Source organism: Nyctereutes procyonoides, unplaced genomic scaffold (genome assembly GCF_905146905.1).
Source record: "Nyctereutes procyonoides isolate TBG_1078 unplaced genomic scaffold, NYPRO_anot_genome, whole genome shotgun sequence".
Taxonomy (NCBI): domain Eukaryota; kingdom Metazoa; phylum Chordata; class Mammalia; order Carnivora; family Canidae; genus Nyctereutes; species Nyctereutes procyonoides.
Window position 1 is genome coordinate 22229182 of NW_026575020.1, and position 19232 is coordinate 22248413.

General features: G+C 38.5%; 1 protein-coding gene across 1 annotated transcript in view; it reads left to right on the plus strand.

Moving 5' to 3' along the window:
• Positions 1-19232, plus strand: part of MYO1D (myosin ID) — a 326201-nt gene that overhangs the window by 115449 nt on the left and 191520 nt on the right. The window contains exons 12-14 of the mRNA XM_055323846.1: positions 257-327; positions 4019-4093; positions 9369-9501. Of these exons, the coding sequence (XP_055179821.1) occupies positions 257-327; positions 4019-4093; positions 9369-9501 (279 nt within the window). The remainder of the gene's footprint in view (positions 1-256; positions 328-4018; positions 4094-9368; positions 9502-19232) is intronic.

Below are 19232 nucleotides of genomic sequence, written 5' to 3' on the forward strand. Positions count from 1 at the left end.
TCCACTCACTGTCCATTGTCCAGCACCTGGTCACTTGGCCATATCCAGCTGCCAGGGTGGCTGGGAAATGACATCTAGCTGTGTAGACTTCCGGTGAAAGCTCACAGGCTTTACCAGATAAGCCCCACATAGTGTGATTTCATTCATAATGGTATCATGATTTGTGGTACTATCATTATCTTATATGACATTGGAGTATAATTTTAGGAAAGTGAAAATATCCATTTCCAAAGTAATCTCCTAATTGATTTCTTAGCTCTGCGCCTCAGACAAAATCCTGGAGTTTGATCGAGATTTTCGAATTCGACATTATGCCGGTGATGTAGTGTGAGTATCTTACTTCGTTACCTAACACGATGACTTGCATGCAACTTCACTTTAGAAAATAGAACCAGGGGAAATAAAAACTGTTTTCCTATTCATTTGTGTTTTTTAGTCATTTCATAGGCTAATATATTATATAATATATTATATCTCCTCCTATTATAATATATAATATATAATATATCTCCTCCTATATATTATATCTCCTATTATATATTATATATGTATCATATATATAATATATATCTCCTATATATTATATCTATTATATAATATATAATATATCTCCTCACTTTAAAAAAAAATTGGCTTAGCTTCATTCATTCCTTGCTTTTCAAACTTTTCTTGAACACACACCGTGGCAGCCATGCACCATCCCTGGCATAGTTGGCACTCAGTCAGGTCACCTGATGCATAAATGAATCATGGAAGAATGTTAAAGATGGATATGGTAGGCCTTTTTCTGAAGAAGCTAAGAGTTCAGTGGTGGACACAAGCAGATACATGGTAAGTCACTGTAACAAAGAATGGGAAGGGTCAAACTAGAGATGCACAAGGCCTTATGGAAACACTGAGGAGGAATTAATTAAATTTGGGTGAGAGTATAGAGAGGTTTTGGTGGGAGGAAGTGATATCCAAGCTGAGTCCTAAAAGTAAGAGAGGTTTTAGTCAGGGGAAAGAATTAGGAAGGGAGGAGGTAAGGAGGGTAATCCAGGCAGAGGAGCCAGTAGGTTCGCAGGCCCAGAGCCAAGAGCCACCATTGTGTGTGAAGAACTACAAGCAGTGGGATAACCACATGAGCAGAAACTTATTTTGCCATATTCTTTTTCAAATGTCAGTTGAAAAAGTAAAAATCTCACTTTTTCTGGTCACAGTATAAGTAGAAATTGACAGGAAAATATAACTAAAAATAAACTACCTTAGTACTTAGTTCCCTAGGGCTGCTGTAACATTGGTGGCTTAATACAAGAGAAATGTTTGCTCTCCCAGTTCTGGAAGCCAAAAGTCCGAACCCTAGGGCCACACGCCGGAGGTTCTGGAAGAGGATTGTTCCTCACCTCCACCAGCTTCTGGTGGCTGCAGGCATCGTGGGACTTGTGGCTGCATTTCTCCAGTCTCTGCTTCTATAGTCACACTGCAGCCCCATCTTTGGTGTGTCTGTGTTAAAACTCCGTCTGGCTCTTTTTTTTTTTTTTTTTTTTTTTTTTTTTTAAGTAGGCTCCACACCCAGCACAGAGCCCAGTGCAGGGCATGAACTCACAATTCTGAGATCAAGAACCCCTACTTCTCTCTTAAAACTACAATTGTGATGGCATCTAGGGTCCACCTGGGTGATATGGGATCAGTTTCTCCTCTCAAGATCCATAACATAATCACACCTTTTGTCATAGAAGATCACACTAACAGGGGCTGGGGTATTTGACATGGATGTCTTTCAAGTGGTAGAGGGGCATTTTTCAGCCTGCTACACTTAGGATGTTTTGCCCACTGAACACCGCTTCTTACTGGATAATTGTTTAAAATTTCCTCTTCTTCTTCCTCCTTTTTACATTAGAAGCTCTGTTCATCATAACCCATTACAGGAAGAAATTACATAACAACAACAAAAAGGCAAATGATCATCTCTACAAATGCCAAAAAGACATTTGAAGAAATTTTAATAGCTGTTCCTGATATAAATTAAAACTCTGAGTCATAAAATAATATAGCTCAAAATTATCACCCCATCTGTCAAACTAGCCATTAGAGCTGGAATGGCACCATTTTCCACTTGTTCTGGTCCTGTTCCCAGGTTCCAGAACACTGAAGAGGGCAGATGCAGCGGTGTGCACACTCTCCCACTGAAAAGGATGGCCTCACTTACAGGATGCTTCCATATGGTTCAAGAGCATAAAAGCAGAATTGGTCAGAGGCCTTGGAGACCAGCTAGCCTGGCCTCTTTGTTTTATAGATGGAGAGACTTATGGAAAGTTTGTAATAACACTTTTGTCCAGGGTCATACAGCAAGTTTATGGAATAGCTGAGACAATAACTGGTTTCTAGACTCTAGTCCAGAATTCTAGCTGACCCTTCCAAGGGATATTCAATGCCTCAGACTTCCCCTTTCCTCCAGCCTTTCAGTCCTTTTCTAGGACTGCATATGTTCTGTGTGTGCACAGTGTTTTATAAGGTGCTCCGCCCACAAAGAGCTTTCCGTGTAAGATGCATATATACCCATTTGATTGTGTGTGTGTGTTTGTACTCATAAATATGCATACACATAATAGACACACAGCTACAGGCATACATCAGTACAATAAAAGATGATCTAAAATAATTGCCATATAACTAATAGGAGTATTGTCAGAATTTAGAATAAACACATGATGTCATACTACTATCTGTGATAAGCCCAGGAAAGTCGATGCTAGTCCTTAAATGCTAGGAATTATTTTTAAAGGGAGAAGTGGAAAGAGTGCTAGAAATATTCAGGAAATAGTAAATAGGTCCGTTAAAGTGGAATGTATCCTTTTTGTAGCATTAGAGAAATAGAAGTACCTGAAAAAGTAGATTGAGATCAAATTGTAATGAGTCTTAAAGGCCAAAATGAGAACTTTGAAGTTTGGAGGTTATAGGTTAGACCAAAGACTAAGAGTTGGGTGGCTTCAAGGTTTCAGTCAAAAATGACTTGAAGATCTTAGGAAATGGATCTAGGAGGTGGGAGGCAAGGAAGTAATTTTGGATCTGGTGGCCTGGAAGCTCCTATTGGGCACTAAAGCCTGAAGGAACCTTCTTGGTGAATTAAATGTGTAAGGCTGAAACATCAGTGAGGGGTCACGGTCAGACATCTGAAAATGATCTATATCATTGTGATGATTGTCAAGGAAGATACACAGACGCAAGAAAGTAGAGCTCTAGGGAGCAGGTACATCTAGAGTTCCTGTTGCACAATCTCTGAGCCTCTGTCTTTGTCACCCTGGTGGTGACTCCGTCACTTTTGCCCCCAGCACTAAACTGGCCTCTCCTGGAGTCCACGCTCATTGCTGCAGCCCAGCAGCTCCCATCCCTCCTTCATCACCAAGAGTGAATTGAGTGGGACCCTCAGGACCTCAACCTTCTCCCTCCTCCAAACCGTGAATGCCTGCCTCCTTGTTTTCTCTCAAGCATGCCATGCATGGGCCTGGTCCTCTCCTTCGTTTGATCTGTTTCACTGTGTGATCTCCCTTCCTCTTTTCTTCTGCTTATCCAAATCTTACCATCCTTTGCAGTTCTTCTTGGATTCTTTTTTCCCACCCTGAACACATTGAAAGAACCATAGGCAAGTCACTTGACCTCCTTACAGAAGAGACTATTAGCTCCTGTATGTTGCTGTTTTGCTTTTATCTTAGGAGTGCTGGATGATAAACACAGCTATCTTTTTAAGAGTCGACTTCTTGAGGTAAGCAGTAAACCATAGAAAATGACAGTCTTAATCTTAGTGATGGTGCTGATGTTTGTTCTCCTTTTGAGGAAGAGAAACAACATCCTGTCTGTTTAGTAGGTAAATTTGATATTCTTTAACACAGAACAAAGTGAACAATATTAGCTCTACAGATGATTGATTACATAATTAACAGTGGAAAAGCTTATAGACTTATCAAAAAGCTTACATGTGGCTCTTGCTTGGTGAATAATGCATGTTTTCTATGTGTTGGTTTTTTTTTTTTTCTCCTAGCTATTCGGTCATTGGATTTATTGACAAAAATAAAGACACTTTGTTTCAAGATTTCAAGCGCCTCCTGTATAATAGGTAGGATTGAAATTTTATTAATTATCTTCCCATTAAACTCTTTGACATATGTATTGCATAATATGTATGCACATCATTACTTTCATGTGGCAATTTTAATAGCTCCAGGCAAATTTTCTAGTTCTGTTTGATAATAATGAATGAATGAAATAATGTATTACTTTATGATTATGCAGTCTAAATTTAGGACAGAGGCCTGCTAATGACTTTGCTTGATTTCCCTTGGGTTGCCTCAGTCTCCCTGTTCACTACTGCTGCCCTCTTGGCACCCCTGCCAATGTCCCCAGTGTAGGCCATTGGCATGGGGGTGGGGTATTGGATACCCTCTGGCCCAGATAAACGTTTTACGCATGCAGATTCCCACTATAGTGCCTTTGCTTCCAACTAAGAGACCATTCTTAGTAGAGTGGCATCTAGTGTCAGTGTTGACAGATCCTTAGTGGACAGAACCGTCTCACAGTCCAAGAAAATGTGGAAAAGATGTGGTGAAATAAAGCCAGGCAGAGGATAGCAAGTTCAAACATAGTATGGATGTTTTGGAAAGAGGCCCATAAAGAAGAAGAGATTCTCAGCCACTTTCTTCTTTTGGGTTAGAGAAATGTACTCACACATTTATTAAGTCTACTCAGTTGGTTAAGAGATCATCAAAAATGTGCTGAACACCTGTGAGCCATACATTCTGCTATGGCCTGAAATGCAGCTGTGAAAAAAATTTAGGCTAGGTCCCTGGCCTCATGGATCTGCCTTTCCAGTGGAAATGACACATAATAAGAAAACAACTTTCTGGTAAGTGACAAGTGCTGTGAATAAAAAGTAGGTAAGAGATTGAAGCATCCACACAAGGAAGGGTAAGGGGAAATATTATAGATAAGGGTGGTCAGAAAAGGCTTCTTAAAAGGGATGACTTTTTGAGCAGAGACCTGAATGAAGGAGTGAACCATGAACACGTTGTGGCAAGAGCATTTCCAGCAGAGATAATAGCCAGTGCCAAGGTAGGAGTGAGCACGGATGTCTTGAGAACAGTGAGAAGGCTAGTGTACCTAAAAGCAGAGTGAGGGAGAGTTATAGGGACAAAATTTAGGGAGATGAGGAGGGTATGGATCATGAAGTATCTGTGAGCCAAGGTAAGGATGAAGTATGAAGAGAAGCCATTGGAATTTATGATATGATTGATTTATATTTTAAAGAACTCACTAGGACTACTGTGTAAAACATATACTGTAAAGGACAAGAGTAGAAATGAGACCAAACAGGAGACTAGTTTAGTAATCCAGGTGTTATTAACAGAGGTAATGAAAAAGTGGTCAGAGCGAGTGATATTTTGAAAGTGGAGCCAACAAGATTCGCTGATGGATAGGTTGTGTGGCGTGAGAAAAATATAAATCTGAGATGAAGCCTGAGCAGTGGGGAAGGAACGCTTGAGATGGGGAAGATGATGAGAGGGGCTAATTGGGTAGAGGAGATGGAGTGTTCTGTTTTGGATATGTTGTATTATATTGGACATTCCACTGGAAACGCCAAGTAGGCGGTTGTGGGTATGCATCTGGAACTCTGGATAAAGGAGGAACTAGAAATAGAAATTCATGATCATCAGTCTGTTGACAGTACTTTAAGCCATAAGACTAGATGAGATTAACAAGGGTGAGCATAGACAAATAGAAGAGGTCAAAAAGACTAATCCCTGAGACTCCCCAGCATTCAGAATCAAGTAAGAAAGAAGCAACTAGCAAAGGAGACAGGGCTGCCAGCGAGGTAGGAAGAAAACTGGAAATCTGGTGTCAAGAAAAAAGTGCTTTGAGAAGAAAAAAATTATAAACTGCATCAAACACTGTCAGAAGCAAAAAGAGGTGAGGACCAAGATTAACCATGGGATTTGCTGACATGAAGGCCACTGGGACTCTTGACAACACTGGCCTCAGTAGAGTCCTGAAGACGAATGTCTCAAGTGGGCTCCAGAGAATATGGATAATGAGAATGTGGAAACATGGTGTTTAAACAGTTCTTCAAGAAGTTTTACAATTAAATGGTTTGTCTGTGTGGATGTTGAAGCCACCAAGAGTGGTGATGGAGCTTTCAGCACCAGAAAGTTACATGGGAATGCAAAAGGAGGTCCATGTTAGAATTTGTCATGGGAAAAAGGGACTTTCAGAAAGGAGTTTCAATGCTTGAATTTTCAGGTGAGATGTACCCATTTTGAGAGACAAATGACAGAGACTGGCATTGTTCTGTGAAGATAATATAAAAAACTCAAATTGGAAAAATGGCTTCAGTTGGCCAGTGGCAATGTTAGCGTGTGTTGCTAGAAGAAAGCAGCCAGACTGCATACCAAGAGCCTACAGAAGGTGGCATTCGTGAATTTACCTTGTGAATTTATAGGCCCATAGGTTCAATTCTAGTGAGAACAGCTTCACCTCCTAGTAGTGGACTCATGCACATTATCCCAAGTTCACAGGACCAATGTAGAAACAAAGCCACATATAGATTTATTTCCAGTGAAAAATCTGACCATCACACGGAATGGAATATTTGCATCGGTATGACAGGCTGTTCTCTATTAGAAAACCTGCTTGGGAATTCACATAGTAGCGAGAATTCTAGTTTATTAATTGACAGTGAAAAATATTACCCATAGAATCCAGAATGCTTAGTTGTTTGGTAAGCATGGAATCAGAACAAAGGGACTTGGATAAATCCAACAATTAAAGGCATTGGGCTCATGAATCTGGTTCACAGTAGGGATGGTCTTGCAAAGGTGTGAAAGATTAAAGGTCTATTGACTGCAGTTTTTTGTATGTATCTGCATAACAGGAAAGGCCTTGCCAGTGGGATGGGGCAGTCTTGGATTTATTTTGGCTAAAACCATCCTCCTAGAATGTGTTGGATTGTGCTTCCTTTCCTTCTGGAGACTTTTCAATGCTTCCATGGCTAAACAACCTCCCAAAATTCCAGTCCTTTCTATGTATATGTTTAAAGAGTAATCCTTGCATCTCTAGTTCTATAGACCTTAAGAGTATACTTGCATGCATGTGTGTGTGCATGTGTGTCTACGTGTGTGTATGTAAATGGAAAGAGGAAGGGAGCAAGCCAGTGAAATGCCAGGTACACAGACTTAACTCTTCACTACCTCACTACTAAGCCAGATAGGTTCTGTCTTATTTATTAAACCTGCGGGGTTTCTGGATAAATAAGCTTCCCTTTTAAGAAAAGCATTCTTTTAAATGTTTGAAAACTATTTTATTAATATTACATGCATGACTTGTCCCAAAGTTTGTTCTCTCTAGAATGATTATAATGTGTCTGTTTTGATTCATTATGGGTCAGTTCTATTTAATAATCATAATAAACATCTTATTTCTTTCATTTCCAACCTTCCCCTCTCCCTCCATTTATGAGGTAAAATATGGAAAGCAGTTCTAAATATGGCCAACATAGGTGGAAGGTAGAATTTGGGTTAGAAACTGCCTAGACCAAAGTCAGCAATCTTCATTCTTTGGTCTACGTCAGAATTTTCAAAGCATACATGTTCTGCTTTCTAGAAATTCTATTCAGTAAGTGTTAGGAAGACATCCAGGCCTCCTCTGCACTAAGGGTTGAGAACCACTGCCTTGAATTCTCTCTCAGCTAAAGACTAGAATGGAAATTTTAGGGAGAAACAATATAGGTTTATGCAGTCATTTTTTTTCCTGATAGGTGCATCATTGGAAAATCAGGAACTAGGACCAGAAAGGCATAAACAGGGTCCCTGAGCCACACACAGATTACTGTTATTTTACTACCCCTTTTGATGATAGTCAGCAGTGCTTCCTAGCAGTGGTGAGGGTTGGGAGTGCTGTTCTGTCCTCATTCACACACACCAGTCAGTCTTTTAGGCCACCATTTATCCTCTTTGCTCTCTTGTCATCTATTCTGGCATTTCACAGCTCTTACTTTGAGCCTCTGTGTGCAGAGGTTTACTGGGTATTTGGGGAACCACTTAAGTTTCCTCAATTTTACACCAGGGAAAGAAAAGTGGGCAAAATGACGGCAGTGGTAAACACAGTTAGCAGTGAGTGTCCTTGCTGAGTCCTTTCTCTTCTCAGTCCCCAATTAAAAAAAAAAAATCTGAGAAACAGCGTTGTAGGTTGACATATGGCACCAACACTTGTGGTGAGCACTTCGTGACCTGTGGAGATACGGATTCATAGTGTTGTACACCTGAAACTAGTATAATGTCATGGGTCAACTGTCCACAAATAAAAAGAGAGAAAGAAGTTTCCAGGAAGCAAGCAGCATTTTGAGTTCCAATTACTTTAAAATCAGAAGTACTCGAAAGAAACAGGAAGAAAATCAGAGATGAGACCATCAGACGTGTCTTTGAAAATATCCCCACAAAGCCAAATAATGGTTTTTATGTGATATTTAGCATTGAAACTGGCCTGAGTTACACATTATGGGACTTGCAGGACAACAGTCATAGTGTCACATCAGTAAACTCTTGTAACTGCCAATAAGGGAGTGAATAAATTCAGCTGCAGTAAGGGGTTTACTAAAAGGCGATAGTTCTTTAATATTCCTGCCTGTGTTATGAGACAGAGCTGACTTTTTGTAGTATAGCCTGTTCTGTGTGAATCCTTCTTCCGATGAGAAGGCGCTTTCACACCCGTGTTCTCTGCCATGCCACTGAGCATTGTTTTTTCACCAGTGGCTCGTCCTTCTTCCAAGTACCACCCAACCCTTTTGATTTTATGTATCTATTGTAAGAGCCGTTCCTATTTGGGGGTCCTAGATGTCACTTTAAAGAAGTTTAAAGAGGGGGTGAATGGGTGACGGGCACGGAGGGGGACACTTGACGGGATGAGCACTGGGTGTTATTCTGTATGTTGGTAAATTGAACACCAATAAAAATTAATTTATAAAAATAAAAAAAAAATAAAGAAGTTTAAAGAGTTCTTTTTTCAGTTTATTGATTTAAGTAATCTCTACTGCCAACATGGGGCTCGAACTCATGACCTTGACACCAAGAGTCACATGCTCAACTGACTGAGCCAGCCGGGGACCCAGGAATTTTTTTAAATGTAGGATAGTTTGAACACATCTTCTCCGTCTGTCGTACGGTATCTGCCACAACACTTTCTCAGCATAATTTTCTGGATGAAGTCTTTTTTCCAATAAGGCCTGTGAGTACAGTCTGTAGTCCACTTGTGACTCCCAGAGTACAATACAGCGGGATTGGTTTGCAGTTTCTGTTCGACTTATTTGAAGGTGATTTTCACATTGCTCTCTCTGTGCTTCTCAGTTCAAATCCTGTGCTGAAGAATATGTGGCCTGAAGGCAAACTGAGTATTACAGAGGTGACCAAGCGACCTCTAACCGCTGCCACCTTGTTTAAGAATTCTATGATCGCTTTAGTGGACAACCTTGCATCAAAGGTAATTATTTTCTTTTCCACATATCCATTTTATGGCCACTTTCGATGCTAGTTGGCACCACTTGCTGTCATAGGGTCCCTCTTGATATATGTTGTAGAGAATATATGTGTGATTTGCCATTCAGGTAATTAAGTCAAACTGAAACATCTATTTAAAGTGAATGTTATTCTAGAATTCTTATTCCTATTTTGTTTTTTTTAACATGGCTGGGTGAAGCAGTTTTGTCCCAGGTGAAATGCTTCTTAAGTTTGAGCTTTTTATGGTTGTTGACAAGGAGAAAGTCTTAGTGAGATCTTAAAAAAAAAAAAAAGTATATGTATAAAGTAGAGCATGTGCCTGACAAAATGAGCTTCAGCCCTGTACCAAAGAAAGGGTGTGGCTTAAAAAAAATTCTTGAATTAAATAGTAATATGCCATCCATATATCATGTCCGGATACAGAATGACCAGATAGAGTTTCAAGAGGAAGTTTAATATTTAAGTATTGTTCTTAGGCTGTTGTAAACAGCTGCTGTAAACAGTCTTAGTTGTTGTAAACTGTTACAACAGTTCTGTTGTAAACAGAAATCAAATGCTGTATTATTGATGATTGTTTCTGCTTTTGATTGTTCCCTTCAGGTGTAATTCTATTTGATAACTTTAGTCTGTGTTTCTGCCCCTCCCCCCAATAAAGAACAGATTTCTACTCTTAACTGCTGCTGTTGACAAGTTTGATAAATGAGGTGGCATTCCAGGACTCGTTATTTTTAGTTCCTCCATTTTTATCTCTGTCTTCTAGTGCTTTTCCTATGTATTTTATCCTCTGTTATCTCTTTTTTTTTAAATTTTATTTTTAACCAATTTCCTCTCTATGAATTTAAATCTGTACTGTTTCTGGTTACTTCACTGTGGATAAATTAGGCAAATGCAGGATCCTTTGGCCTCATATAGCAACAAATAAGCACGGTTTGTTAGCTTGTAGAATCAAGCCTCCAGAGAGGCAGGGGTGAGGACACCAGAACCGAAGACTAGATCACCATTGTAAGTCTCTCAGCTTCTCTGTGCATGTCAGCTCCAACCTGCCTGTCCCATAAGAGGGAAGGCAAACCTAGAGGAAAGGCATGTGACATAAGAAACAGAATTGAACACAGAATTTTATAATAAAACCTGTTTATAGAATATATTACAAATAGTTTATAAAATATATTAGATTTACTTCATTAACTAGAAAAGAATCACCTTTATTTTCTAAAATTGGTAGTTAAATGTACATTTAAAAAAAATAAAAATTGTAGAACAATCTATAATTTCTGTATCAGGAATTGTATTCAGCTGCTAATGAAAGAGAGACCCCCAAACAAGTGGCTTAAACAAGAGACATTTATTTCTCTCTTCCATAGATAAGGTACAGAAGGTATCCTAGGACTGGTATAGCAGTCTGAAGGTTGTTAGTGACCCGGGTTCCTTCTTTCTTTCTCTTCTATCATACAAGTGCTTGGTGTCCATCCTTAAATGGCCCAAGATAGCAGCTAGGGCTTCTTTCCTTTCAAAGAGACTTCCTGGGACTCTCATGCAGTATATCTGCTACATCTCATTTACACCTACTTGCCAGGGAAGTTGGGAAATGCATTTTTATTCTGATCAGCAGTGTACCTAGCTAGAAGTAAGTACTCTGTATAAAAAAAGGTGCTGGATATGAGGTTAGGCAACTAGCCTGGCAGCCTTTGCTGGCTTCTCAATCTGTGTGTCTGTGGAGGAGGGGGAGAGAGGGAGATAACCTCTTAGCCCAATAGAAGGCAGGCAGGTGGGTGGGGAAGCAGCAAAGGAGAATTTTACTTTTAGAAAATACAAAATACTATGATAGAAATAAATCTAAATAATTGGCATTCACTGTACATGTAAATAGACCAACAGCACTAGATAGATAGAAAATCTAGGTGTATGCTTCATCCAGGAGACACCTAAATAACACTGTGAAGAAAGATGAAAAACAAAGAGGTGAGAAAAAAAATATCAAGCCCTTCCCTCCCCCCAAAATGGTTAAAAGCATTATTAATGTGAGAGAACATAGAATTTAAGAAAAAATATTAATAAAGAGACTCCTAACAATCAAATGAAAATACCCAAGACAATAAAGCCACTTTTAACTAGATATGTAACAACATAGGTGTGATTATCCATGAACTCCATAAAGCAAAAAAAAAAAAAAAAAAAAAAAAAAACCCTGAAAAAAATTTAAAGGAAAAAATGACAAGTCCACAATCCTTGTGGGAGATTTTAAACCAAAAACCAACTGTACCAGAAAGTTATTTCAAGCAGACAAAATCCTTAGTAAAAATGCAGAAGCGTTGAAAATCAAATTTAAACCTTAATAAATCAAAGGAATACTGCACCCAGGGAATAGAAGAAAATATATATCCCTTTCAAGTATGCATAGAACATTTCCAAGAATTGACCACATGCTAGATCACAAAGAAAGTCTTAAAACCATTTGAACCAATGTATATAGAGCACAATCTCCATTCTCACCGCAAGTAAAATAAAAGCAGCATTAAAATGTTTTTAATGTGCTTGGGAACTTGAAAAAAATGCTCTCCTAGGTAACTCACAGTTGAAGAGGAAATCACAATGAAAATTATAAAATATCTGGACTTACATGACAAAGAATTTAACAAAATCTTTAGAATACTGCTAAGAAAAACAAGGTTGAAAGTAAATGAGTTAAGTTCACCTCTCCATTCCAGAATCCATAAAAAAGAATTCCAAAGAAGAAAATCTAAAGAAGCAAGAAAATGACTTTTAAATAATAATAATTGAAAGAGGTAAAAAAATAATTAGTCAAATAGGTAAACCTTTACTGAAACTGATAAAAAAAAAAAAGACAAAGCAGTATTATGAATGAAAAAGGGATATGACCTCATATATTATAGAGATTTTAGAAGGCATAAAATACTGTGAACAACTGTATGCCAAAGAATTTTAAAAACTTGTTTTCTAGAAAAATATGTTATCAAAATTAACTCAAGAAGACATTGAAAACCTGAATAATTCGTAACCTTAAAGACTGAATCACTAATTAGAAGGCTGCCTTATTCCAGCTCTGCCAAGAACATGAGGCCCAGATGGTTTTACAGATATATTTTATAAATCCTTCAAGAAGCCAATAATCCCTATTATATCCAAACTGTTTTGGAGGATAGGACAAAGATCACTACCCAACTCTTTATGATATTAATATTACCTTCATAGTAGGTTAATACAAAAAAATAAAATGAGATCAGTTTCACTTAGGAACATAGAAAGATCTTAAAATGCATTTTCTAGGAACATGGTGAAGAAAATGCCTACTAAAGCTAACTGAAAACAACTAAAATGTTAGGGAAAACATAAAAATCAATTTTTTGAATGCAGCCATAAACTAACAAGATAGTAAGGAATATGCAGGCCAGGGAATAAATGAAGGCAGAAGTCAAGGGAAAAATAATATGCTGTCTCTATGGGAATTTGTTGAAATAGGTAACTGTGACTATAGGTATTCAAGATTGGGTCCTCCACGTGAAGCCCAGGGCCTGCCCAAATTAATGTGTCTAATAAGAGATCACACATGCACGTGCACACCAAACACAGATAGGTCTCCAAAGGGCTGCATCCTCAGAGGGATACATCCAGAATGAACTAGAAATAATCCCTCATTATTTCTGAAAGAAAAACTGCCTATATTAAACATTCCTTGAAAATTTATAATCATAAGCCAGTTTTTATGAGGTTTCAATCCAAATTCATACTATCTAGGTGGCAAGAAAACTTAAGCCAACAATTTAAAGTGGTCCAGGCCTGGTATTATCCCCAGGTATCTGATAGAAGCAAGCAGTTTTTTTCCATGAAGAAACCACCTTCATACCGGACCTTAAAGAATTTCCACAGATAATGTTTTCAGGAATATAAGGAATTCCCATTAAGAATTACTACACACTGGGGATCCCTGGGTGGCTCAGCAGTTTGGCACCTGCCTTTGGCCCAGGGCGCGATCCTGGAGTCCTGGGATCGAGTCCCACATCAGGCTCCTGGCATGGAGCCTGCTTTTCCCTCTGCCTGTGTCTCTGCCTCTCTCTCTCTATGTCTATCATGAATAAATAAATAAATCTTAAAAAAAAAAGAATTACTACACACATAAAGTACCATGTGCAAGAGTCAGACTAAACAAGATTCAGTCATCAAAAGTTCTTATAGTGGAATTATTAGAAACAATATGAGAATGTTTAATACATTTTAAGAAATAAAAGGCCTAAAAATGTAAGGAAGAGCAAGTAAGTAGGCAATTGGTAGAAACAAAAACTAAAATTAAAAAACAGATAGATTTAGTATTAGTTTAGACAGTGCTGAAGAGAGAATAGAGAAATGGAAGAAAGAATAAAGGAAATTATCCAGGATTCTTCTTAGACCAAGAAATGAAACAAAAGGAGACACTATTAACAGACATGGAAGAGAAAGTGAAAAGGTCTAATGTGTATCTAGTTAGAGTTACCCAAGGAAAGGAGAGGTTGGGCAGAGCAATATTGGAAGATATATTGCTGAGAATTTCAAGAGTGATGAAAGATAATACTATGGAGTCAGGAAGTCTGGTATATCCCACACTGGAAAATTTTCAAGAAATCTACAATAAGCACATTGTAAAATCCCAGAACATCAAAGGCTAAGAAAATGCATTAAAAGCAGATTTGCTTTAAAGAATAAGAGGCTGAGAGAAAAGAACTGTAAACCAAAGTATACCGAGAGTATATTCAAGAACAAAAACACAGTAGGGGCGCCTAGGTGGCTCAGTCAGTTAAGCATCTGGCTCTCAAACTCAGCTCAGATCTTGATCTCAGGATCGTGAGTGCAAGGCCCATGTTGGGCTCTGTGCTGGGTGTGGAGCTTACTGAAGGAGCTTAAGGAGGGGGGAAGAACAAAGACACAGTAAAGAGTCTTTCTGAAAATGAAAAAGAGTTAAAGTACACTAGAGGAAATTCTAATGGATAAATGCATGAGGCCAGAGGAAGAGTATATAAAATGAAAGACTGAAATGCAAAAAGAGGGGCAAAGAAATTGGTAAACAGATGGATGTGTATAAATAAACTGTAAAGCAATATATTATTGGTTAAAAATACAGATTAGAATTAAATAGCACAACAGTAGCATATAAATTGGAAGTGTGGATGATTTATAATTCAAGCGTTTAAGGTTCTTGGTTGTTCAGGAAAATAATAAAAATGTTGCTTAACTTATAATCCTGATGACACACAAATGCATGTTAAATGTCCTCATGTAGTCATGAAAAAGAATAGAAATGAGGTTATCACTTCTAAACTCTTGGGGGTGGGCAGAGCCAAAATGGGAAGCAAATAATCAGTTCTAAAAAACATAAGAAATAGGAGACAAAAGAACTTAGGAAAGCCAGGGCAAACAAATTAAGATGGTAGGAAAAAACCCAAATGTAGTAGTGATTACAATGAATGGAAAAATGGATAAAAATTGTCAAATCAAATCAAAGACAAAGAATCCACAAGAGTTGAAAGTTGAGTTTAAAAAGATATAACAGACAAATTCTGATAATCTGGGATCACCTCAATCCAATTTCAGGGCCTAGAGTGGCTTAGTGATGGGCCAGATTGTTTTCCATCCCCTTTGATTCCCAGGGTTAGCTCCTCAGGATTACAGACCAGTGTCCCTTCTCCATGGCCTTAGCTTCCAGCCTGCAGCCCCCTCGCCCCACAAGGCTGTCAGCAGCTGTGGTAGACTGATGGCTGTCTGTCCAGATGAAAGCAGCCTCTGAAGGCTGGTCTCACCCCTTTAGATTGTAGTCTTCTCATCTCAGCTTATTAGCTCTTTGATGCATTTAAGATCCCCCACCACCACCACCACCCCATATCTATCTAGCACTTTTCCTAGTGATGGTATCAGGAAGGTTGATAGCCTTGCTTAATCATCCACCACCAAAAGTGGAAGTCTTGACTCCTTTCTTGGTTTCAGAGTCTGTACAGTGTATTAATGCATGCCTCGTCTCCCCACCTAGATTCTTGGTCTTTTAAATATGGGAAGTGAATTCTACTAATCTTATATACCTCTTGGTGTCTAATACAGCACACCCTAAACAGATGGTTAGTGAATTATTAAATGAACTTGAATCTGCCTGTGACTCTATTTGGCAGTGTTCAAAGCAAGCTAAATGGTTAAATGTCTAAATACAGTGTCCTCTGGCTAATGCATATACCGATCAGTATACTTTCATAATGTTTTTCATAAAATATAGGGAGAAACAAGTTAAAACGTACAAGAGAATGAGATCAGTATTAATTTTTGCAGTTTAACCTTTCTAAGACACTTGAATTTGTCAAATTTAGGATTTCTTAAGCTGAGTCAGTCTGGATATTTATAAATGAGAGAGGAGGCGGCATTTATAAATTAAGACAAAATGCTGATTAAATATAGAGAACGTATTTCCACTGGATTCCTTAACAGGAGATTTTATATTACTAAACAGGATGGAAGAGCATTCCCTCAGCCCTTAGTTGGTCATTAACATCTAATCCAGTGTTCACACTTCCTGTGCATATCAGTTACTATTGGTAAAATTCTATTTAACTGGTTTCTGTTCACTAGTTACTTATGCTAGTCAAATGATACCTTATACAAAGGTTACTTTGCCCACATAACTGTATGAATTTGCCCACATTGAGTTCCAAATATTTCTAAATTTACACTGTAATTTTCTTTTTTCACCTTTGATCCAAAGGTCATTCAGAATATATTAATTTCCAAACCAATAAGATTTTCTAATTATTTTTTCCCTATTGATTTCAAGCTTAATCTCATTTGTTCAGGAGATATACTCCTTAGAAATTTGTTAAATTTTCTTTATGTACGTGTTTTGTTTATGTATATAAAAATAATTTGCATTATACTCTGTGTATATTCATTAGGTCAAGTCTGTTACCTTGCTGTCCAGTTTTTCTACATTCTTACTGATGTCTTTGTTTTGTCTGTGCCAAAAAGTGACAAAATCTGTGATTCTGAATTTGTCTACTTCTCTTTGTTGTACCTTCTGTTTTTGCTTTAGATCTGTGCTATTTTTGAGTGTGTGTGTTTGTATAACCAGCAAAATGATGGCATTATCATCATTATTGTTACTACTACTATAGTCAGTATCCATTTAGATTTACTCATTTATCACTTTTTTTTTCTTTTTCTGTGTCAGTGACCCTCATCTGGGACTATTTTTCTTTTTTTTTTTCTTTTTTTTTAATTTTTATTTATTTATGATAGTCATACACAGAGAGAGAGAGAGAGAGAGAGAGAGAGAGAGGCAGAAACACAGGCAGAGGGAGAAGCAGGCTCCATGCACCAGGAGCCCAACGTGGGATTCGATCCCAGGTCTCCAGGATTGCGCCCTGAGCCAAAGGCAGGCGCCAAACCGCTGCGCCCCCCTGGGATTCCTGGGACTATTTTTCTTATGCCTCAATTTCATCCTGTTATATCTGAAATCTGTTGTTGACAAAGTCTCTGGTTTTGTTTACCTGAAAATATTGTACGTTGCTTTCATTCGTGAAGAATATTTTTGCTGGGTGTAAAATTCTACATTGGCTGTTTTTTCAGTACTTCAAAGATAGTACTACTTTGTTTTGTTTTGTTTTTTGGATAGTACTGCTTTTGTCTTCTGATTCTTGTTTCTTGTGAGAAGTCAGCTGCCAGTCTACTGGTTGCTCCTGAAGTAATGATCTTTTCTCCTCTGGCTCCTTTTCTTTGGTATTCAGAAGTTTTACTAAAATGTTCCTAGGTGTAGATTGTTTTTTTTAATACTGGTCATAATTTGTAGGATTTCTTTAGTTTGTCACAGTTCAATTGTTCTTCATCAGTTTTGCAAAGTTCTTGGCAATGAGCTCTTCAAATGCTGCTTCTGCCTCTTCTATCTCCTCTCCCTTAGGACTTGAGTTACTCAGATCATCTCACCATATCTGATGTGCCTCTTAACCTCTCTTTTGTATATATCTTTTTGTCTCTCCATGCTTTGTTCTTGGAAATTTCTTCCCAGAATGTTTCATTTAACAATGAAGCTTGAGAAGTCAGTGGATCAGTCATCAGTCAGTTGATCCACTGACTTCTCAATTTCCATCATTATATTTTTCAGCCTGAGTTATTCATCTGATTCTGTTCTTTTTTATAGTTTCTGGTTCTCTAAAAAATGTTCAGTACTGTCTTTTGTCATCTTGAGCATGGTAAGCATAGTTATTTTATTATCTCTGATAATTCCAATATCTGGATTCCTGCACGTCTGTTTATTTTCTATGTTGTTTTGCTGTTTCTAATTCTTGTTATCTTGGTTCCTTTTGTGTCTGGTTAATTTTTATTTTGCTCCTAACATTATACTGGCAAAATCGTTTATAGACGTGACTGGAGAGCCAGGTTTATGTAATCTTTCTCCAATAAAGATTTACCTTTGCTCCTTTTAGGCAGCTAAGAGCACTAGTATTCCAAATCAACTATTCCAATTTCAGATTCCTGTGAGGGACTGCCTATGTCTGACTCACCTCATTGCTAGCGACAGCCTTTTCAGATCCCAGCCCAAAATAAGGGGGAAATACCCATGACCTCCTCCTTTTCAGGCCTTACACTCTGATCTCTTTCCTCCTAGCCCCATGAAGCTATCAAAGCCTCTACTCAGATCCCATCCACTTCCTCTGGAGTTGGCTGACTCTCCTGGGAAAAGGAAACCTCAAACCTGGAAACCTCCATAGCATTCTCCTCCGAGATTCTGGCCCCATAATTTAATTCTTCACTGTCTTTAAGCAGATGTTTTTAAAGCTGCCACAAATGTGATGAGAAAAGCCAGGTGTGTGCTATGCAGAATAATGGCCTCTGCATTTCAGCACCAGTTCTCTGACACTAACGGAGTTCAGTTCAATTCTAACACTGACTACCTGAGCAGCCAGATGAAAAGATGCACATAGTGACAAGGTCTAGAAAGTCTGGGCATCTGGAGAGCAAGAGCTTCTGTTCTCATGGAGTCAGGGTACATCACCCTCCCCATATGTTCACCGCAAGGGATATGTTCACCGCAAGAGAGCTCATTGGAGCCTCAGTGTCTGAGTTTTTTAAATAAGGCTTTAGATACATAAGCATGATTGGTTAAATCATTAGCCCATGTTTAGACTCAACCTCCAGCCTTCCTCTCCTCCTCTGAGGTCAGACTGCTGAAAATCCCACCTCTCTAATCCTGTGGAGGGTTTTTTGATATCTACCCCCCATTCTGAAGGGATGCTGGGAGCTGGGAATGAGTCACCTCATTAGCATAACAAAGACACTCCTACCACTGAGGAAATTCCAAAGGTTTTAGAAGTTCTGTGCCAGGAACCTGGGACAAAGTCCGGAAAGAGAGAGAGATTTTATTATTATACCACAGCCCCCCAAGCTTATCCATGCCCTCAACCCAGAACCTGTAAACATGTTATGTTACATGGCAAGGTAGAATGAAGGTTGCCGATGGCGTTAAGGTTCATGACTGCTGAACTTAAAATAAATGGGTTATCCTGCATTATCCAGATAGGTGCTTTGTAAATTTAAGAGTCCTTCAAAGGGAAAGAGAAATGCAGTAGAGTCAGAACCAGAGAGAGGATATCATTTGAAAGACTCATGGGCCATTACTGGCTTTCAAGATGGAAGGAGGCCACAAGCCAAGGAATGTGGGCAGCCTCTAGAGGGGCTGGAAAAGATAAAGTG